The sequence below is a fragment of the Centruroides sculpturatus genome, unplaced genomic scaffold (assembly GCF_000671375.1).
Source record: "Centruroides sculpturatus isolate CEXI.00-Female unplaced genomic scaffold, Cexi_2.0 scaffold49, whole genome shotgun sequence".
Lineage (NCBI taxonomy): Eukaryota > Metazoa > Arthropoda > Arachnida > Scorpiones > Buthidae > Centruroides > Centruroides sculpturatus.
In genome coordinates this window covers 27,904-52,173 of record NW_019384317.1, presented here as the reverse complement: position 1 = coordinate 52,173, position 24,270 = coordinate 27,904, and the positions used below count along the sequence as shown (strand labels likewise).

The 24,270-nt window shown below is 29.7% G+C and overlaps 2 protein-coding genes across 2 annotated transcripts; one reads left to right on the top strand and one right to left on the bottom strand.

Moving 5' to 3' along the window:
* Positions 1-1,504: 1,504 nt before the first annotated feature.
* Positions 1,505-22,973, bottom strand: LOC111623779 (mitochondrial import inner membrane translocase subunit Tim17-B-like). The gene is made up of 7 exons (XM_023366483.1): positions 22,896-22,973; positions 19,946-20,045; positions 14,651-14,714; positions 10,381-10,509; positions 6,129-6,164; positions 5,596-5,670; positions 1,505-2,577 (listed from the first exon to the last, which is right to left on the bottom strand). Exons 1-7 carry the CDS (start codon positions 22,919-22,921, stop codon positions 2,510-2,512), a joined length of 498 nt encoding a protein of 165 aa, XP_023222251.1. The 5' UTR covers positions 22,922-22,973; the 3' UTR covers positions 1,505-2,509.
* A 403-nt stretch (positions 22,974-23,376) lies between these two features.
* LOC111623633 (myb/SANT-like DNA-binding domain-containing protein 3) lies at positions 23,377-24,235 on the top strand. Its single transcript, XM_023366297.1, has 2 exons — positions 23,377-24,027; positions 24,141-24,235. The coding sequence occupies exons 1-2, from the start codon at positions 23,607-23,609 to the stop codon at positions 24,233-24,235; spliced, it is 516 nt and encodes a 171-aa protein (XP_023222065.1). The 5' UTR covers positions 23,377-23,606.
* Positions 24,236-24,270: the final 35 nt, after the last annotated feature.

Here is a 24,270-nt window from a genome sequence, read left to right as displayed (position 1 = left end):
GAAGGGCGAGACAAAGGAAGTTAAACTTTGAAGCTTTTTCTTCAAAATTAACGCATTTCTTTCGTTTTTTTTAGTTTTAAGTATTTTTTATGTTTAATTACATTTATATCAAAAATTGCTAGGAACTAAAGCGATTAAGGTAGATCTAGCTGTCCTTTACATCCATAAAGGTTATATGTCAGTGGAACAAATGGAGTGAGCTTTGAGCATCCCACGATTTTTGGAGACTGTCTATACGCGGGCTTCCTAAACAAGCCTATATGTATGTTTGTCCAAAAAAATTTTGGATGAAATACAAACCGCACAACTTCAAAATCGCATTAAAAAAATCCGCATAAAATGAGACCTTGCAGTATATTGCTGGATTTTTACATGTACATTTTATCTCATATATTACACCTGTTTGGTTTAGTATTTCGTTATTTTTTTATCTTATTTGTATTAACGTTGTTTTTATCACACTACACCTTCCTTTTTTTTGCTGAGATAATTTTTCAATAGAACTATTTCAGCAAAAAAAAGGTTAGTGTGATAAGTTGTTTTTAATTTTATTTTTTAATTTGGCTGCTAGTGTAATACCATGCTTTCTGAAAACTTTTGAAAAATATAAAAATGTTCCCTTAATATAGGGGAATGATGTATACAGGTATACCTCGCCTTACATCGGTAATTGGTTCCAGGAGAGGTGACGTAAGTCGAATTTACTTGTCTCCTTATCTACTTCTCACTAGGCTAAACCATAAATTACCATTTCCTGGTTCTGTATTTTATTTATTAATGCATTTTTAATAATATATGGTTAATAAGGATCTATTTTAAGCTTACAAACAAATTACTTTTTTCTGTACTATATTAAAAACTAAAATTTATCTAAATTTACGAATGCATGTACTGTAAATACAGTACATACTTGTAAATGTATATATTTTAATATGATTTTATGTGCTTTAAACACTTTTCTAGTGATATTACCACTTCAATATTTGTGGCGGACAGACGTAAAGTCGAATAAAATAACTTAAACTTGATTTTTATTTTTCCATATACTTTTTTTGACAAACAATGTATAATCAGAAATGACATAAGTTGAGGTATACCTGTGTGTAGTTTTCTCATTTTTGTATTTAACATTGAATCTGTTTTTTATATATGTAGTTGTCCACTTTTTTAGTAATCTGTTTGGGTAGTCGTTCAAGATAAAGGTATTTATTATCTTATTTTTTTGTTCTTCTCTTTCTTCTGCCTTAGATGTTCTGTTTCATATTTTTGAAAGTGCTGTTATAAAATTATTTCTTTTTATTGTTATAGGACTATACGATTTATAATTAAGAATCTTATCTACATTGCTGGTTTTATATTGAGAGTGTTTTTTTCCCAGTATAGTTATGTCTAGATAATTAATTTCTATTTCACTTTCAAATTTAAGTTTATTGCTTAGTGTGTTTGCATAGTTGTATATTATATTTTCATTAGTCATTTCTTTGTCATATATTATTATATCATCTACATATCTAGCCATAAATATTATATAAAAAACTGCACCATTGATATAATACATATCTACTACTTAGATTATTATAGCCTACTTTAACATTTTGACATAGCCATTTAAATTACTTCCATCATTTAAATATAGTTTGTCAAAAATTAATATTAAATATATATTATTATTAAGACTTACACAAAATATATTTATAATTGTGTAGTTGAACATAGCTGTGAAGATACTTCAGAATTTTTATTTTATTAAATAGATATAAAAATAAAACAAATAAATTCTCCAGCAATTCTTAAAAATCATTTACAAATCTCAAATTCAGGAATTTTTTTCTGAATGAACGAGATGCAACACAATTTCTAATTGTTTATTGGTTTAAACCCATGTCTATCAAAGGGGATGTTTCTTAGTTTGTTTACAGTAGGTGCCAACTTACGATAATTAGACTATAAGTTAATAGTCTTCCTGAAATATTTCCTTTGAATTTCATCAGAAAATTTACTATTCATTGAAGAAATAATTACTTATAATACAAAAACTGGCTTTTTTACTTTAAAATTTATTCTGATTACATGTTTCCTTGAAAAAATATATCTCAGATTAAGTCAACACAAGTTTATCGTTTAACATTCATAATTTTTAGATCTTCAAATGATTACTGATAACAATGTTTTCTTCTAATAATTAAATTCAAATATAAAAAAAAAATCACTTTGATTGGGATGTAAGTCTTTTAAGATGACCTATGAAATTTAATTTTCAGATGAGTAAAGTAACTGTAAGTTCTATTTTTAACAGAGAGAAGACTAAAGCACAAGAAAGAATGTATCAAAACCACTAAGCCTTATTTTTTTTTACATGAACTATATATGTATATGATAATTTGTTAACAAATAAATAATTTCTATACTGTTTATTTATGAAATAAATTGGTCTCCTTTAACAATTATACACTATATATCAAATTAAGATAAAACTTAATTACACATTACAAACATACAATACTGTACATCATTGATAATTAGGTGCATTTCCTATGGGTGAAGATAATTGTGAGGGATCGGACATCTGGGGATCAACTGAAAATAAATGATAATACATATTTTTATTTACATGTCTACTTTTCAATAAGAAACTTAAACCTAAAATGTATGATTCATTTGTTACATTTTTCTCATAGTAATGCAATATAAATTTGTTTTTTGAAACCGTGGCGTAGTAAACACTAGTATTGTGTTTTATTCCAAAGTGCCATATGTCTTTGGAATAAAACATAATACTAGTGTTTACTACGCCACAATATAAATTTGACGACATAAATGTAAATTTCACAATTATTTAATATTAATGGAACTGATCATTTTATATTGTCTAACTCCAATTATGATAGGAATGATAATGGCCATTTATTTAATTTTCTAAGGAGCAAAAAATTCAAATATCCAGAATTTCTACTCAAATTTTTGTTTTAAATTCCACGACCCTCATGATATAGTGCATTAACAAAATAAAACATCACTTGACTTACTAAGCACACACACTTTTGCTTCTCCAACTTTTTAACCGGTTATTTTTTCTAATTAACAGCTATATATTTTTTATAATTGATGAATTAGTAAAATAAGAAAGACAGAATTATGGCATGTTTTATTAAATAAGAATAATTTATTTTATTAACCCATAATTGTAAAACTAAAGGGTTTTGAAAAAAGCCATTAATTATTATAAAAAAATTTTGTACATTCTATGTACAAAAGTATAAATTTATTAAATTTGTCCCTTTATTAATATTTTATAGTTTGGAAGATTTATTAACTGGGAAAAAAGTTTCAGAAATCATAAATTTTGTTATGTGATCAAAATTATTAATATGATAATATTAATTCAAATGGTGTTATTTATCATTTTCTTTCACCTGCCCTCAAACTGAAAGTGTAAATTGTGAGAGATAGTTAATAATGTAACAATATCTAATAATTTCAACAAAAAATTTTTCTCAAACTTATAATACTACATAATACAGCAGTTTTAAAATTTAAAAGTAACAATTGATATTATTGTATGTTTGGGTGAAATTTTGGATCCTGAAAATATTCTGCAGTAAGTTGCATTGTATCACAATACTTCTTGCTGTCTGCAAACAGCTACACTTGGTCAGCCATACTGTCAGCAAACAAATTTCCTGACTTTCCAGATGCACAGGAACCCTGAATATCACACATCTACAATGCAGTGGAAGAGGATAGAGCAGCACCCAGCTTGTCTCTCTCTATGTGATAAGAAAATGCTAAATCAATTGAATGGTTGCACCACTGTTTTGTTGTGTGTCCTATCTATGTATGGTGGAGCTGATGAATGGAAAAACATGGAAGGATATCAGAAATGAAGTGGTCGGGGAGAGAGTTAAAGTTAAATCAGATTAAGGTGATGTAGGTGCATGGAGGTACAAGACAAGGAGTATGTCAGTAAGGTAACTAAGAACACAAAAGTAGAGGAAGTGAAGGTGTGCAATCTCAAATGAGAGAAGGCAACAGATAGGAATGTGTGGTAATCAAGAATCATATGTGCAGACCCCAAGGAATCCCAGAATTAAGAAAGTTTTAAATCAAAAATTAGAACAAAGGACTATTTATTTAAGAATTATCTATCAAATAAATAGAATAACTACTAAATACAGTATATTTCTGCAGATAAGATGATAGTTGAATCATAAAAAAAGCCCCAAAAAATCCAGGGTCATCTTATAGGACAGATGTATAAATTTCAATCAAATTTTTTTTAAAATTAAAATAATTATAAAAAAAACGGAAAAACCATAATTATTTACTAGTAGAGAGTAGGGTANGAGATAGTTAATAATGTAACAAAATCTAATAATTTCAAAAAAAAATTTTTCTCAAACTTATAATACTACATAATACAGCAGTTTTAAAATTTAAAAGTAACAATTGATATTATTGTATGTTTGGGTGAAATTTTGGATCCTGAAAATATTCTGCAGTAAGTTGCATTGTATCACAATACTTCTTGCTGTCTGCAAACAGCTACACTTGGTCAGCCATACTGTCAGCAAACAAATTTCCTGACTTTCCAGATGCACAGGAACCCTGAATATCACACATCTACAATGCAGTGGAAGAGGATAGAGCAGCACCCAGCTTGTCTCTCTCTATGTGATAAGAAAATGCTAAATCAATTGAATGGTTGCACCACTGTTTTGTTGTGTGTCCTATCTATGTATGGTGGAGCTGATGAATGGAAAAACATGGAAGGATATCAGAAATGAAGTGGTTGGGGAGAGAGTTAAAGTTAAATCAGATTAAGGTGATGTAGGTGCATGGAGGTACAAGACAAGGAGTATGTCAGTAAGGTAACTAAGAACACAAAAGTAGAGGAAGTGAAGGTGTGCAATCTCAAATGAGAGAAGGCAACAGATAGGAATGTGTGGTAATCAAGAATCATATGTGCAGACCCCAAGGAATCCCGGAATTAAGAAAGTTTTAAATCAAAAATTAGAACAAAGGACTATTTATTTAAGAATTATCTATCAAATAAATAGAATAACTACTAAATACAGTATTTCCACAGATAAGATAATAGTTGAATCATAAAAAAGGCCCAAAAAATCCAGGGTCATCTTATAGGACAGATGTATAAATTTCAATCAAATTTTTTTTAAAATTAAAATAATTATAAAAAAAACGGAAAAACCATAATTATTTACTAGTAGAGAGTAGGGTATGTCCATAAAATAGAATAGCCCATACGATGTTTTTGTGAATAGTCAAGGTCATTGCCTGAATCAGTGCAAATGCTTGCAACAATAGCAAGGCAGTGCTGCCAGATGCAAGAAAAAAATTTGTTCATTCGAAAAATTACAAATAGGACATAATTCCGTACATGCTATACAGTATTATTATCCAGATGATGATTGCTGATCTAAACTAATTCATAGGCCGTTGATAGTTTGGGGGTCGTCTTATAGGACAGATATATGCTAAAACTATAAAACTTTGATGGAAATTTATATCTAGTCTTATCTGAAGGTCATTTTATCTGCGGAAATATACGATGATTATTAATAAATTAAAACTTACAGGGTTTAAAATGCTCTGCAGAATAACGAGTAAATAAAATTCCAACACCTTCAATTAGTGCTAGAAGAACACCACCTGGAATAATTATTCATTAAAAATAAATTTAATATTTTATGAATTTATAGTGTTTACTAATGAATCAATATCAGTTAAATTTATTTTTAATATAAAACTGATATTTTCCTCATTGAAGTAAATAGTAATTTCTTTAGTAAGTTCAGTTATGACAATTGAATTAGGTATCTTTTCTATAACCCGGATATAATGTTCAAGCAGCTAAATTCTGAATTTAAATTTTTTTATTCCAATGAGTCTAATTACAAAAAATATCTTATGAAGTTTGAAATTTTTCAAATAACTATCTAACTTAGAATTGAATGATAACACTCTGCTCTAAGAACATGTAAGTAATAAGATATTTTAAAGTTCATTAAGTTGTTTGATTATACATACAGTATAATCAAAAAGAATTCAGCTAGATGCAAATATACAAAAATAAGGTATTGTCAAAGTACTGCAAAAAGTTTTCTTACCTATAATTGCAGATCCTACCATTGCACCTGCACCATCTATAAATAATGAAATTTAAATTATAAACATAAAAACTTAATGTAAAGTTAATAGTAAATACATTTAATATACAGTCAAACTTAGTTATAATGAACACAGATGTAACGAGTTCACAGTTATAATGAGTGAAACATCATAACAATTTTAATTTATGCTTATTTTCGTACTTTTATAACAAGCATACTTTGTGGATATAAAGAGCAAATTTTTGGTAGCTATGCAAACACGTGAATGTTCTTAATTGTTTCAAGTAGGAAATGCAGTACCAAATTCTTGGAAGAGATAAAACTGAAAGGATTACTTAGGCCTCTAATCCATGCAGGTTATAAAACTATTTATCACTTAACTTCCTTTTTTAGAGACTGCCTCTGTCTTTCTTGACAAATTAGCAGAGTAGGACTGGAAGCTAATCTAATTGTTACTACAATTGTAAAATTACCATATACTCTACTTAGAAATGAACCCTTGTACGAGAAAGGTGTCTGTGAATAAAAGAAAATGTTTCTTGGTGTATGAAAAAGGGGATATTATTCCAAGAGTTACAAAATGATACTAAAAATGTCAAAGTGTGTGAAAAGAAAGTACTCTTTGTCTTCTTCGACAGTATTGACGTCATGGAAAAATAAAGATGTCTACCTATCAGGGCTGGAGAAAAATATAACCGAAACAAAAAAATTTAGAAAGTGTGAGTGTGCACACATCGATGAAGCACTGTTTCAATGGTTAGCACACAAAGAAGTGTTGGATTTTCAATAGACAGATTATCTCAAAGGCTCAAGCAGAAAAATTTGCTAGATGATTTGGATGCAATGATTTTGTATGCAACAGCGGTTGGCTGGATCAATTCAAAAATATGCATAACATCATTTATTCAAAAATAGTGGAGAATCTCGATCTTCTGATCCAGTAATCAGAAATGAATGGATTGACAGTGTTTGGGCAGAAGTGAGAAAAGATTTTAATGACAAAGATATCTATGATGTTGATGAAATGAGACTTTTTTATAATCTGATGCCTGACTATACATTTAAGTTCAAAGGAGGAAAATGTTGATGGAAAGAAATCAAAGAATCACTTGATAGTGCTTGTATGTGCAAATTGACAGGAACCAATAAGAAGATAACTAACAGAAACTGTTAGTTATCTTATTATTATCTTAAATCATTAAATACATTTTTAAAACCTCAGAGTTTTAAAAATGTAGATTATACTATGAACAAAAAAAAAAGCCTGGATGACTTTGGATATTTTTTGGCAGTACCTAAGTGATTGGAATTAGGAACTACCCAAAAAGAAAAACAAATTTTATTGTTAGTTGATAACTGTCCAGCTCATCTCCAGATTGAAAATTTGTCCAATATCAAGATAGTATTTCTGCCTCTCAATGTCACATCAATTTTACAACCTATCGAAAGTTTAAATGCAAAACTGTAAATCTTTTATAAAATCCTGAAAGGATTTTATAAAAGATTTATAGTTTTGCATTCAATCCATCAAAGAGAACAGAAGTTTAATGCATTTATATTGATACTGGATGCCATAAACTTGTTAAATGATGATAGAGCAATGCTATTTTAACAACCATAACAAATTGTTCAAAAAACCTGAAATTAAATACAAATGAAATTTCAATGTCAGATGATGATGATGAAAATAAAGAAAGTGACATACCTTTATCTGAATGCAATGCAATAACATTAAAAATTTTAATAATGACATTGATAAATTTTTACAAGTTGATGACAATTTGGTAGCTAGTGATATTAATACTGAGAAGTGACATCGTGGAAGCTGTGCTGAATAAAGATGATGGTGGTAGTGGTGGCGGTGGTGATGAATGAGATAAGTGAATAGGACCAAAACCAATGCAGACAATTTCTGAAGCTCAAGAGGCAATAGATACATTAGTCAGGCTTTCTGAAGGAAATGAAGTAAAGTACTCAATGTGTTGAAAGTCTTATTATTTAAGTGGAAATTTGAGAAATATGAAAGTGAAATCTTTGAAGCAATCATCAATTTTAAGCTTTGTACATAATATGTCTGATTTTAGTTAATACGACAGTAATTAATAAAAAGATAACCTTTAATTATGAAACAAAAAATTGATAAATAAACTATATTAAACTAATATAAATAATTAATATTAAACTATACAGGTCTGCAAGTAAAAAACTGCATAGGATTTTTATACATTTTCTTACAGATTTCAACTTGGTAAAAACGAAAAAAATACGAAAAAAATTCCATTTCGTCAATTTTTTTGTTACACTCAAGTTTTTGTTTGTATTTAGTGTAAAATTTCTAGTGAACTTAAAATTTAGTATTATTCTTTTTTTTTTATTTAAAAAATAGCCTTAAAACAAAGACTTCTCACATTAATTCTATCAATTATAGCTGGTAATAAATAAATAAAAATGTTAATGGTTGAAAAGAGTGATTGTAGGAGGAGATGGATTAAGTACTTTTAACATTAGGAGAAAGCACGATTGTATAGAAACAGGTTAAAAGTTGATAGTGAGTAATATTATTGGTGAGGATAAGTATGTTTCAACATGTTATCTGGGATACTAGGAATAAATATAAACAACCTGTCGTTGGATTAGATCATGTTTCAACAAGCTAAATAAGTTCAGTATCTCGCTGGCCATCTAATGCCACACTCAGTTTATATCCAACATTTGAATGCTACTGTGCTTGTATTTTTATTTCTGGAATATGGCTCACAGAGGTTGTGTAATTTCTCCCGATAGCTTCTGTTAAGTTTGTGGTGAATACACAGTGAAAAGTCAACAAAGAAACATAGGTGAGTTTGTGAAGAAAGTTTATTTTGCATATTTCAAATTGAAATTGGAGATCAAGACAAAGCAGATTTTTTGAAACAATGGAAGAAAAGGAAAAAGAAGCATGGGACTCTTTCAAGAATGTAGTGCATAAGTTTTTGGGGAATACTAAGGACCATGACTACAAAACCATTGTACAGTACAATGCATGCTGGCAGTAGCGTATGAAGCTCAAGGATGCAAGATGAGCTTAAAAGTTCATTTCTTACACTCCCATATTGACTATTTTCCTGAAAACTTGGAAGCCTACAATGAAGAACAGGGTGAAAGATTTCACCAGGATGTCAGTGATATCGAGAGACGTTACCAAGGAAAATGGAATGTCAATATGTTAGCTGACTACTGTTGGATGCTCAATCGAGAAACCAGAGAAGGAAATTGGAAATGCATTTGGAGAAGCATCAAAAAGAAGAAAAGGTTTCATAAGAAAAAAGAGCAGACCTAAAATTGTGTATCAGAAACAATTTGTTGATTAGTTGTAAGAAAATATAATATATTTAGTTCATTGTAATAAATAAGAGTTTTATCAAAACTTTGTTTTTATTTTGCAAAAAACCTTTACGTGATGGGATGTAACGGAAGTCATTTTTAGAATCTGTAATCTTTAAAACATATAATTCAGCAAGAATATTCCATACAGCTGGAAAAAATTTTTTTGCAGACCTGTGTTATCATTTCTCATTATAAACCAAGATTCATTTAACTCTCTAGCTTTTTAAATTGGAATCAATTCTGAAAACTTATAATTGCTATACAACATTATAAAATCTGATCTTCCTTGAAAATATTAGGATAAACTTCCTTTAGGTATTCTAAATAAAGGTTATTCACATCAGAATTGGAGCTGGTCACAATTCTTGTTTCTTTGCTAATCTACAGAATAAACTTGTAACCACCTGAAATCAGTATGTTAACTTACTTGGCAGAGTATCCCAAAGGGAGAATTCTGTAAATTAAAGTGCATTTAATCTTGATGTTATAACTTGTACAACTAACCCTAAAGCAGAAAGATGCTATCAAAATTAAACAAATGACAAAAATTCTGTACAGTTAACACATCTCATTCTTCATGACAATTTTGGCTGCATACATTGCAGAAAAAAGTTATAAAGCTGCAGAAACTTCAATATGAAATTTTATTATACTCTTCTCATTGATCAGAATTGTTACAAAAAGACTTCTGTTTATTAATTCACAAAACCAAGAATGTTTTAAAAATGATACTTAATTTCATTATAAAAATTAATTCAAGTTCCAAAGATTACTTTAACTAACTAACTAAATTGCTTTTTCTACAAAATATGGTTTTAAACTTTAAAATTTTAATTTACATGCTTATATTAAAAATAAATTAAGAGTCAAACAAATTACATACTTCGTACTGCCAATATAGCTCCTGTTAAAGCCCCACTAGTAATGGAATTCCATGGATCTTCCTTTTTCCTGATATGAACTAATGAACAGTCGATTGTGGAAAATAATCCTCCCCAAACTGCAAAGTTGCCTAAAAGAAAATTTTTTTCTTATACATTATAATTTTATTCTTTTATTATGTTTTTAATATAAAACTTTAGCTAAGAGAACAGAAATAAAAAGCATAAAAATAATGATTTAATGTTTTATTTGTCTTCTATTATTGCAATGATTCAAAATGATTTTCAATGTCTAATTTTTTAAATTCAATATGTATTATTATTATCATTTATATTATTATACTAATATCTTTAATCAATAAATCATCTGTAAAGGTCATTATTTGTTACCTTTTAAAAAATTAAACAAATTTATTAAAATATTTTTAATTACAATTAATTTCTTTATTTTATCTATATATATATAAAAATGAATGTATGTCTGTGTGTCTGTCCTTCATGCATTACCACAGCATTTATCCGATTGCCATGAAGCTTTGGGAAGTTTTTTAATACACTCCTGCGAAGGTTTCTGGCATAGTACATTTATCCTACGATAGATGGAGCGAGTGTATACGAGCATTTCACTGTGTGTTCGATCAATTTCAAATTGTGAAGACCATTTCCCCCCTCCAAAAAATATCTCTATATATGTATTTGTGAACTGTTATTTACGATATTTGTAATAATTTTTGCTTAATCACTTTATTTCAACTTTTTTTTTTTTGCTAATTACGTATTCACTCAAACTTTGTTAAAACCTTAACTGTATCCTGAACAACAAATGAAGTTGTAGGAGGAAATTCGCCTATTTTACCGATCTAGGGATCCCCCTTTTCCAAATTTTAATATCGACTCAAAATAATTTAAAAAGACAAATTACAATAAAATGGTTTATTATCCAACTATCAGAAATTTCACATGTCAAGGAAGAGAGGAAGGAGCAATTAAATAATTAAAATTATAAAGGATTAAAAAGAAAATGTAAAAATGGGGAATATTGCACTTCTGACAATCGCTGCAAGTGTGTGGGCTAAATTTGGAGAATCCATGCTCCTCGCATGGACAACTGTATGTAGCCAGCTCATGAGTCAGAAAACCTTCTGATTTATTCGTGTACGCACCAGACGGAAAAACAAAAAATATCGTGTATCCACAAGCAGTCCAATAAATAATCAAGTCATTTCTAAGAAGTTGTTCCTTTATAAAATAACTAACAAAGCATAGGCGTATATACTTTTAACTTTTCAAAAAAATATTCTTATTGTGTATGTAATTATGTACCAATTATTATTATTAAAGAAAAAACTATGTTGATAGTTGTACTAATGATGACAATACAGATTATTAACAAGTTGAAAATCCAACTTCTTCAAATACCAAAATAATTTTATGTGAAAAGAGTATTTCTAGTTTGTGGAAAACTGCAGAAATACACGAGAAGAATGAAGTAACTATCTTATCTCTAATTTATTGTTTTTTTTTTTTAATAATCTTTAACCAAGAAAAGAAAAATACAAAAATTATGAAGTAATTCTTGTATTTTTCAAAATTCATAAATAACTTGTTTCATTGGTTGACCAAAAATGTCTAGCATCTAGACAGGAAAAGAACTCAAATAATAAATCTTAGTTTATAAATTACAATTCTATTCAAAAAAAAAATAAAAAAATAAAAGCAAGATACAAAAATATATTTAGTCCAAAATGGGAATTAAATTTTATCTTGATAAAAAAATGCAAATTCAATTCCTATATAATAACAGATTTCATTTAAATCAATTTCTTTAAATGAAATATAGATGACATTAAGATTAAGACAACAGGATTCCAAGGCATTTATCTACCACTCTGGGGACCCAGGATCAAATTTAGGTGGGCAAAAATTTGTTTGTTAAGTTATGGCAATGCAACACTTAGGCAATCTGCCTAGGAGGATGCCTTCCAGGAGGTATTTTTAAGGAAAACTGGCCCCTATTTAGGCATTACAAAGGTGGAGAAAACCTGGAAAACTCCACGTGGCCAGCCCATCCAAACCCTCGATCAAACTCCCCGTGTTCAGGGTACAAAGACCACTTGGCTATTGGTGGGCCTGGGCAAAAGATACTCAAGAATTTTTCATATTCCTAATATGTTAGTTCCTATCTCTCACCACCCAACTGCATGAGAAAAAAAAGTAGGTCAGTACTTTCAGAGATTTTTTACATGACATTATCTCATTAATATGATTTTTTCACATATTCCACCTTTAAAAAAAATTTGATGCTAAATCCAGTTTCATCAGTAGTAGTGCTTATTCAAAATACAGTATCACCTCCAAATAGTAGACATCATTGGGGCAAAGAAGTTTGTCCACAATTTATAGGTACTGGTACAGTACATGCCAGAGGCCATATTGTATTTTAACCTGGTCATTATAAAGTGAAGAAAACAATGGATTATGAAAACATCAAATTTGCATTAGGAATATGAAAATACCAAAAACTATACACAGCATATACATATACAGTATATTCTTTATCTTTTCAGCTGTAAAAATCATATATTAATTGAATTTTAAATAGAAAACAATTGTATAGGATACTTTAATTAAATGGGACATAAAAACTATGACAAAATGTAAACATAAATTAATTATTAATTCATCAAAAAACTACTGAGTGGAAGTAACAAAAAAGAAAAATGAAACTGTTATTATGAAAAGAAGGGTGGATGAAGGTTAGTTTTGACAATGATAGTTCAAATGTCGAGTTAGGAAGTAATGTACAGTAATACCCCGAACTTACGTGATAGGTGGACCGAGCGATAACCGCGTAAGTCGAATTCGCGTAAGTAGGGATATAATTTCGCAATTTGTGTAAAATCCAAGTTGGATGTATGTAAGCAAATAAATGTTCTCATTAATCTTATCTTGTCATTTGATTTGTTCACGGTTACAAGAAATCACCACATAGAGTCTCTCAAGTCTCCATAGATATAACAAACACAGAAATAAATAACACAAAATAAATTGTAGCTGTGCGTCAATTCCGCGCAACATGTTTGAACATGTAAGCTGAACAATAGTGTGGAATAGTGTGGAAGGAGTGAGTAATCAAGAGTTGCGTGGCGCTCAAACAAAAGATGAATCGACGAGATTTGAAAATCGCATAACTCCAGGTTCGCGTAAGTTGAGGTATTACTGTATTCAGTATTGCATTTATAACATCATTTATGATCTAAGTGACAAATAAAAATTGATATAGTGATTTGTCTACTTTAGTTATTGAGTAAGAATAATTTTTCAAACATTTTTGCTTTTATCAATAAATGATTTATTAAAAATTACTTACCACAAAGCTGTTACAATCATGAATGATGTCATAAATGTGAGAAAACCAAATATATTCCTACATTTTAAAGTGGTTGGCAAACTGCCTTCGTAACGTGATCTTTGAACTTTCACCAAATAAACACTTTTGTCTTAACCTTAAAACTGTTTCCTTTTCATTACTACTATACTACAGATCTTGTTGAATGAATGAATAACTTTGGAAAAGTTTATGATTTCTTGGTACTGTAACTTTAATTCCAACAATAAGACAATAATATAATAAAATTAATATGTATGATGATAAATGGTAATTGACAACTTAACCAGATTAGTCTTATCTAACATACAATGAACATTGTTCAATTTTTACAACCTGCGCTATTCCTATTTTACGCCAGTCTTTACTTGATGCTTACGGTCAAAATTCATCCTCTGAAAGAGTATTTGAACTGATTCTTTGTTTTAGTTTTAAAATATTTTGTATGTAATTAATTCTTTCAGAATATTGAAGGCAGGACTTTTGTGTTTCTGTAAGGTAGGTTAAGGATGATGGGGTCTGTTATATAGTGTCTGCTATTTACAGGTAAATATTATAGATGTCCTATTTGAAGGGTCTGGGGGTTGTAAAAATGCCCATTAAATAGAGGTGTCTGTTAATGGAGGTTTCACTGTATTACTAAACAAGTATTGTTTAATGTTAACATGAAAGAAAAGTTATTGCAAAATATTATCATAAACATTTTTTCCACATAATTTTTCAATGTTCTTGAAATCAGTCAAAATATCACAAATCCATCAAATTGTTACAGCATTCAGTGATTTGGAAAGAACTGATTTCAAATTTTAAAATAACTATACTTAATTTGGAGCATTTTCTAATAATTTATAACAAAAAATGACAAATAAGCAAATTATAATTACCTCCTATTACAGGAGCCCTGCTCTTCACTGCTGCTAAACTTCCAAGTAAACGTCTGTTTACACCCTATATAATAAATACATATACATGTAAATAAATATATTTATTTATTTAAAAAAAAATAAATAAAATTAGCCTTTTAGTAAAAAATAATTATGTTAAATAACATAACAAAAAAAAAAATTAGATTGGGCATGTAACTGTACATTTATCATTTTCTATAAAAACAATCTTTACAAGTAACCTTTGATCACACACAAACTAACCTTTTCAAAATATTCAATTTTAATTAAATATAGACATTTAAATATTAATTAAAATTTAGTTCATATTCTATCTCCATTTTTAATATTTTAATTTTTTTAAAACAAAATAAAGCATATTCTTCTACCAGGTTGTTAAAATAAATAAGAATATATGTATGTATGTACAGTACCTACATTCAACAATTTTTTTTTTCAAGCTAACTTATAAAATTCTTAATCTAACTAAAAAATTTAAAATTACAATCAGCAGTATCTTTTCAGGTTTAAGAATGATCTTAGTGATAGATATACCCATGGTCTATCATAGAATTAGCTGAAATGTATCAAATCCTATTAAAGAGAGTTACTAGTACTTTTAGTTCTATTCGTGTCACCATTTATTCACTAAAAATCCAGCAATGAGCTAAATAACTTTCCTGACTTAAACAAGAAATTTGCAACATGCTCTTTTGTCAGACTCTATTTGCTAAAAATTGTTCCAGGCTTCACCCACTTTGTATAAAAATTTCTTAGAACAAAATCTAAATCTACTATATGCATATTTTTATTTAATTTTTTCTTATTTTTAATTTTGGTTAATAATTATTTAAAATAAAATTACATGTGTCACTATATGTCATTAGATTTTATTTTAAAATAAATTATACATTATTAATTATTGTAAAAAGGCAAAAGGCTTAGTTCTAAGGGCTGAGTTGGGTTTTTTTTTTTCAAATTGTAAATGTCATAAGTTTGATCCCGCTCGAGATCATCACCCCGACTTTTAACCACCAAAATTTAATAGCAATGCCTCTTAAGGTACTGTACAGTACATCCTATATGGTAGTGTCCAGCGACCACATGCATTAACACACTACTGAGAAGAGCAGAAAAAAACCAATGCAAGTGAATGTGTATGTCCAGAGTAATTGCATTTAGCATGCAGCAACCACCAGATGATACTTCTACATGTGCACGCAGGAAGCAGCTACCAAGCAAGTTTCATTGCTGCTTCCACTGCTCAGGCTTCCATAGAAAAAAAGCTGGATCATCTTTTATTTCATGATAAAATTTTACTATTTGTATTGTGAAAAACTGCTGACATTTCTTTTAAATATGGCATGTCTTTTGCCTGTAAAAAGTTTTGGTAATGCAATGTAGATAACTGTTTTCCATGGCAAGCATTCAATGAAATCATCTTGCTGCCATTTTGTAAACAACACATGTCCACTCCAGACAGATCATTTGTGAGCTGGAAGTGTGTACAAAGATTCCTTCTGCCCACAGATGCTGCCATGTAGGACATACTGTTTTGTATAAGTTATCAATCCAAATTTTGTTTGTTAATCTTTACTCCATGCTGAGATATTAAATGAAATATATACCAACACACAGTCAGGCACATGGAATTTTTTCACATTTTTGGTTTTGGGAGGTCTCAAAATGTGATGATTTGCAAAAAAATTCAATGGGTCAAATTTGACATGATTCCAATACTTTCCTGTTTTATATACATAACAACCAGGAAAGTAAAATCAGTTTAGATATCTGCTCACCGCACTGGGATAATGATAATTAAGATTCACGGCAACAACTAACCGGTGTGTAGTACCACTAAATGATACATAACAAACATTTTCGTAACCCCCTTCTGGGTTCTTCTTCGGGTTTACTAAATTCAAAAAATAAGCCGGATCTTCCCGAATCATTCATAAATATTAATTCGAGCATTAAGACGAAGAGATCAAATAAAGTGAACTTATGCGCATGCACTCCCCATGTCAACTTTATATACGATGGAACACTAAATATCATTGAGAATTTTTAGAAAAGTCTAAAAATATGTTCGATTTCCTGCATAAATTCAAGAAAGACATCTAAAATAGTACAGTAGAAGCTGAGTTCTTTGGGGGTAATCTTTAACCCCCCTCTCCCTCTCCCACAGTGGGAATTTCATAAAATCCCTTCTTAATGTGTATTCTCATGGCATACCCTATTAAAATGCAATCAAAAACACAAAAAAATCACATCTAAAATAGTATAATGGAAGCCGAGTTCTTTGCGGCAAGCCTTAATCCTATCCCTCTCCGTGCGGGTAAAATTTCAAGAAATCCCTTCTTAGTGTATGTTCTCATGACTTACCATGTATCAAATTTCAACTTTCAACTCCTAACCATTTGGGCTCTGCACTTATTATTAATATCATCATCAACCCATCTCGATTATACTATAAGATTCAGCCAAGTCTATGTAAGCCCATTTTGTACACAATTATATAAATTTTTTTATTAAAACACACTTTATTCATTTACAAAAACCTTAGAGTAAAATTGATTATGTAATTAGCTATGTCATTTCTATGTCAAATAAAAAATTTGCGATTTAATTTAAATTAATTTGTAAATTTTATTTAAATAAGAAAAAAGACACGTGGTGTGTCGTAAAATCAAATTTTCTCAAAGCGAGGAAGTGGTAAATTCAAAATAATTTGAACAGAAAAAAGTGTGTGCTATTTTTGGTCCAGCACAGACCCATTCAAGGTCATTACATATCTTCCCATCTCTCCCTGAAACTTATAGTGGGAGTGGTGGAGTTTTGGCAGTAAAGTGGATGATTGTTGGTGGTGTTCTTGAAAACCTGACTTTAACTCTATGGCAATATTTTGGTATACCTCTAAAAAATGTGGCTTTCCAAAATTCCACAGGCCATCTGAAGACAAAAATTTTCAGTTTGAGAGAAGATATATCACAACTCATCAATCCATCAAAATTGGCAGGATTATTAGCTACACATACAGTATGTGGCTAGCATCGAAGAATACAACAAATAAAAATACATAAATTGTGTGAGATCCGTTACACGATCCAAAATGTCCCATACACAATATTGCTAAATTGGCTGAGTTTTTTTTGTCTCCTCTCATGTCATCAACTGGCAGCAATAAGTTAACCAAACATTGTGCAGGTCAAAAAAGTTGGGAGGGTTGTGTACGGGACACAATCACAATTGTTTACGGTGTGAATTCATCTTTGTGTTATTAGAGGAAGGATAAGATGTAAAGGAATAATGTTCTGAGTGGTAATCACATTTCAAGTCAATATCTATTGGTTAAGGCTGTGGCACACTCGAAATATTCAAGTCGAAGTTGACAGGCTGGGTTTTCTTATGCTCTCTGTACAATCTGCATCGTTCAGCATTGGTTATTTTGGGCTTTTCTAATTCCTTTTAAATTTTTCTTTCCAATGATATATATCTCTTACATTTCTGTTTGTATTTCCATTGCAATTTCTTTGATATTATGAAAATCTTCTTCAACCCGACTAGTTATCAGCCTATAACTTTACAAATTCTATTTTATCGATTATTATTGCTAAATAATATTGCAGATCCTGTCATTCTGTACAAATCAACACAAATTTCAATGTCCTACTTCTTTGCGATCCAAAGTTTTGCTGCCCAAACACCATGCCTCATTGCCATTTTCGGTGTTCACGTACAATTGCTACCCCCCTCCCCCCTGAACACCCCCACTACCCACCATTTTAAATACAGATGTAAACCTCCTATCCAACAGAATTTAAATCATTAGATTATCATTTATAGTTTACAAGATATAAGCGCAACAAATCTTGCCATTTGTTTGGTCACTTTAGTTTTCATAAACCTATACCAAACTGAATTTAACACTTCGGTGGGCGTGCCCGCGGCAAATTGCCGCAAAATAATAATAAATTTGTTTGTTTGACATTGTACTTAATTATTGTGGAAATACGTCATAGTATTTTCTCTTCATATTACAAGTTACAATTTATCTTTGAAATCGGGTCAGTTATGCTAACCGTTTAGCTGTTACTGGACTTTGAATCAAGTCGTACCTAATTTGTGTTGTAACTGCCGCTACGCGCCCTGTCATGTAACTAAAATATCAGTATACGTTTATATATATGTGTTTAATTTTTTTAATAAAGTAAGTCAATATTTGCAAGTTTATTAAATAAATACATTAAATTAACACTATTGTAAGTTTCTATAAATTTTTAAATTTATATTAGTTTATATTTTTCAAAAATATAAGGGAAACAAAGAGCAATCCAAAGTAGCGGAAAAAACCTAGAATTTGTTTTATTTGTGGCATACTCAAAAACAATAGGAAAAAATCAATTTGTCAGAAATGAGTAGAAATATTTGCAAGAAGAATCGGAATATAGTGATTATATGTGCCATGTGTGAAGGTGAACATCTTATGAATATATAGTGACTATTTTTATTATCTAAATATTTTATAAACAATTTGTTTATTAAAATGCCATAAAAATAGTTTTCTGGTATATCTGAATCATATTTTCATAACGATAATTAATTATTGACTTAAATCAAGTAATATTACATATGCGGTGCAATTGCCGCGATGCGCCCTCTTGTGAGATCCTGAAAAGCGCGTTCCCCGAAGGGTTAAAGATGTGTTTGGATCAAAAAGGAGCAAGAATGACAGACAGATTTCCTGTCTTTTTCTGCTAAAAGTCTTAATCCCTGATTTTCCAGGTCTGTATGGACCCTGTATGTTTCAATGTTATTTAATTTGTTATCTATTTATTATTTTGTGTTTTATATAATTTACATATGAAAATTTTTAAAAAATAATTCAACTATTTTTTACTTGTAATATTTCTTGCACACAAACATTTTAAATATTATTTGCCAAAAATGACAAAATTTGACAGATTCAGTTTAAGTAAAATGTTCTTTTTTGTATTATTATTAGAATTCCTAAACACAAACTAAGTTTATTAATTCAAAAATATTTGATTTTATTCATTAGTTGTATTTTCCTTACTATTTGAGCTCTGTTAGAATAATTATTTTAGTATAATTATGTATGTTTTCCTTAGTTAACTACCAATAAGTTATATAAAACAAAGAATTAAATTTACTTCAGTTATAAAAGATAAAAAGTGAAAATGCTTTATAAAACTAAAGAGTAACAAGTAAAAAGACTTAAAATCATTGATATAAATAGTATCTATAATCTTAAATTATAAAAAATATATTTACCGATGGTGCATTCCTAAATCCCTTTATACTCTGAAAGACAGCACCTCCAATAGCCCCCATTGTGAAGGCACCTCCACAGTCATCAATAATTCGCCAAGGACTGGAATTAATTCATAAAATTAATTATATTCATAATAAACTGTAAAATGGTCAAACTTTGAAAAAAATTATCATAAAAAAGATTGTAACTGCCACTAAAGCACTACCTAGCAGAAAGTATACACTCATCCAGATAACAACAAAGCCAAAAATCGGCAAGGCTACATGTGTGTAAAGCTGTGCTTGAATAAAGACTAGTTATGTTACATCAAGTAGGTTAAATTGTGTTAAGTGAGCTACATACACCATGACATCCTATTCAGTATTTAATTATATAGTCATATTATAGCCTAATAATTCAGCAATTGTTTGGCTTTAGCTATAAATAAGGTTTGTGAGGTGATGTTTATGCACAAGGCATAAAAGTTATTGAAAAAATCCTAGTTACAAAAAACAAAAGCTTTGTAAAGAGAAGAGTTACAGAACAACAGACAGTGTTTTCAGTAAGAATGTTTATTGAGAGACAAAAAAAGCCATCCACCTTGCCATCCTTAATCTTACATATGCCAATAATGTTATGTTTGAAGTAGATGGAAGTCTTGTTAAAAACTAAAAGGAATGTCTTGATCAATATAAACAAAACCAAATATATGGTCTGTTATCAGGGCCATTTAGAAGAGGAAATCTGAGGATTTTTCCCAGGCCCAGAGAAACTTAGGACCTATAGTGATTCCTACTCCTATAAAATTAAATGTTACTTTTACCAACAGAAAATAAAAGCTTTAAGGTTGCTTAGTATTAATAAAGAAACATTCTACACATTTCATTTGTTCAAAAAACAAAAGGCTAAAAAGGCTTGCTAAGATGAGAATCAGCACAGAGTGGGACTCAGACCTGCAACTTCTGCTTACTGACTGTGCAAATGCATTGCCAGTTACACCTACCCAGATATCCAAGCAATCTTTGCTTTCAGAACAATTAATTTAGATATAACAACACTGCTTACTCATGGTGCCAACTTCAGCACCCTCTGGTTTGATTTGTCAAGAAAAAAAAAAGCAGGCTAGATCCTGTATTTGTTCGAATGCTTCTTTTCATAAATAAAAATCTGTAGTATGTGAAAATGAGAACAATCATTGATTAATCTATTGTAGTTAAGATAAGAGTACTAAAAAAAAGGTACTGTAAAATTCAAAATCAAAATACAGTTTAAAGTTTCATTTCAAATTCTTTTTACTCTATTAATTTATTAATATATAGAAATAAATAAAGCAAGTTAAATAATAAATATTACATAAAATTATTGACTAAATAAGTTATAATTAAGTTCACTAAGTATTTGAGAATTGAATAAAGGTGCTCCCCTATTTATGAACAATTTGACTGTCTAAAATTTAAATTTTGTGAAGTTCTCTTGCCACTCATAGGGTGGCATTGAAGTCAGTGTTGGTCAGTAATAAACAATTAATGTAGGCCTATTTCTATTGTGTATTGTCTATTAACTACATTGGAGGATCAAACACTAACAATAAGTAGTTATTCTGTGTACAAATGTACTTTCTAGCTTAGTTTTTGACTTACGACAAAATCTCGAGAACCTAACCCATTCTCAAAGTAATATTTCAGATCTGATTAGTGTTTAAATTTGAGAAAAATTATATTTCCCCATATCTAATAAATCCTCTTAATGCAATTAAACAGGAATATTAGCATCAATGCACATTGAAATAATTGTGTTTCCCATTTCAAACATGGCATCAAAATTATGGTGCCTATTTAAAACACATTGTACTATCTCTAGTGATAGACATGTACTATTACTTATGAAGAAGCCAAAAATATAAGTTACATTGGACATTCTTAAAATTCTACTAGGACAAATTATAGTAATATGTTTCCAGTACAGTAATACCCTGAACTTATGCGATAAGTGGGACCGAGCAATAACCGCGTAAGTCAAATTCACATAAGTCGGGGTATAATTTCGCAATTTGTGTAAAATCCAAGTCGGATGTAAGCTAATAAATGTTCTCGTTAATCTTATCTCGTCTTTTGATTCGTTCACGGTTACAAGAAATCACCACAGAGTCTCTCGAGTCTCCATATATATAACAAATACAGAAATAAATAACACAAAATAAATTGTAGCTATGTGTCGATTCCGCACGACACGTCCGAACATGTAAGCTGAACAATAGTGTGGGGGAAATGAGTAACCAATAGTTGCGTGGCGCTCAAACAAAAGACAAATTGATGAGATTTGAAAATCGCGTAAGTCGGGGTAGCGTAAGTCGAGGTATTACTGTATAATTATTTTTTTGTTGAATAATACATACTGTAATAAAATTCACTGAGAGACCTATATCTTTCAATGGATTGTAGAAGGATGATGATGATAAAGAAACAGCATTTAGAGGTGATTATTAAGATTAATTAATAATCATCCATTGTTATTATTAGCTTATTTGACTGTATTTTATTAAAACACTGATGAAAAGTTATTAATATTTCGGATAAAATACAAAAACCGACGTGATATTAGCGGTAAATTTAAAATTTGTCAGCAAATCACATTGATCTTTTGATATGATGTAACACAGGTACAAATTTACGATCTTAGGCACTCACTCTGATAAAAAAAAATAATTATAAAATAATAACCGGTATGGTAATAACCAAATAATTAATAAAAAATATCATGTTAATTGTAATGCACAATATAAAATCGAAGACAAAAGTAATGAATTATTTATAGAGAGTTGAATTTTCAAATATCTATCGTAAAGTAACTTAAATTAATATAATAAAATATCGCTTATCGTACGAATTTGTTTCGTGATTAACTTTACGCATTTATTAAGATATTTCGCTTATTAAATATTACTTCATTCAAAATTTAAATTTTTCTTACCACGGTTCACGTGCGTATTCCTCCATTTTGAAATTGACGTAATCAATATTAACGTGAAAGTGTTGCCAGTTAAACTTAAAATATTATTTTGATTTTTCCTATTAATAAGATCGAAGTAATTGTATATTATTAATTAATAAAACCTTAATTGTTTTATTTAGTTTGCACGAGAATAATACTAAAAAAATTAATAATAATCTTAATATTTTGTTTCTGTTTAACTCTTTCTCTGTTTAAACAATAAGTTACACAAGAGGAAGTTCCTGAGCACGAACACGCCATGAATCGGGGCCCTCCTGTGAGGCCCTGAGACATGTATCAATTCCTCCATCTATCTGGCTTATTTCCAAATCGTGTACAATAATTTATACTATAACCGATACTAATATCTAACCAAGGTAAAAAAAAACTAATTGAGAAACGGCGTGCTAGAATATTATCTACGTTATTAATTATTAACAGTCTATTTACAGGGTATTTCACCAACATTGCCTAATCGTGGTATTTGTAAATCCAGCGATTAGACTAATACCGAGATTACTGACGCGAGGATTTCACCAACAAATTTTAGCGAAGGATTAGTAAATCCCGAGATATTAAGAACAGGATTAGTGAATCCGATAATCTCGACACCAGCGTTACTAAAAAATTTTCTTACACGTTACTCGATTGGATATTTCGGAAAGACGTAATACGCGCTTAGATACAAACATGGCAGACAACAAAAAACGAAGTCGACAACCCGATTTTTCTCATCGAGAAACAGAGTATTTAATGGAATTAATCGAAAAATACAAAAATATAATCGAATCAAAGGAGACGAATGCCATATCCTTAAAGAAAAAAAATGAAACGTGGCAAATTCTAACCGAAGAATTTAATAAGTTTCCGGAGGTTAGTAAACGGGACACAAAAAACTTGAAAGTTTTTTGGAAAAATTTAAAACAAAAAGCAAGAAAAGATGTGGCATCAAATAAGCGAGCACGGATGAGTACTGGAGGAGGAATATGTGCCGATATCGAGTGTCCAATGCCACCAATTACGCAACAAATTTTCTCCTTAATCCCCGAGCAATTTACGCCTCTCTCAAATCCTGTTGACAGCGATGCTGATTTTAATGTCCCTGTCGAAGGTAAATTTGTTTATCTAATTATACTCGATCAAAACTAAACAGTAATAAAGCAGTTAATAATAATAAATGACAATTTATTAAATAAAGTTATAAGCATTGGTATTTATTTTCAGATAATGTTGTGGCCGAATTTCCTGCATTACTGCAACAGCAATCAGGAGAATCAAATAGTGAAACTTTGAATGCATCAAATGTAAGTGTTAAATAGTTAATTAATCCCCTAATACATATTTCCCTTTGTTT

Bases quoted from the DNA above. Each gene is read 5' to 3' on its own strand.
- LOC111623633 (XM_023366297.1), top strand. From the start codon at position 23,607: ATGGCAGACAACAAAAAACGAAGTCGACAACCCGATTTTTCTCATCGA. The intron at 24,028-24,140 runs GTAAATTTGTTT...ATTTATTTTCAG, and splicing joins TTTTAATGTCCCTGTCGAAG to ATAATGTTGTGGCCGAATTT.
- LOC111623779 (XM_023366483.1), bottom strand. From the start codon at position 22,921: ATGGAGGAATACGCACGTGAACCGTG. The intron at 14,715-19,945 runs GTAAATATATTT...TTTATTATATAG, and splicing joins GATTTAGGAATGCACCATCG to GGTGTAAACAGACGTTTACT. The intron at 2,578-5,595 runs GTAAGTTTTAAT...ATTTATTTTCAG, and splicing joins TGCAGAGCATTTTAAACCCT to TTGATCCCCAGATGTCCGAT.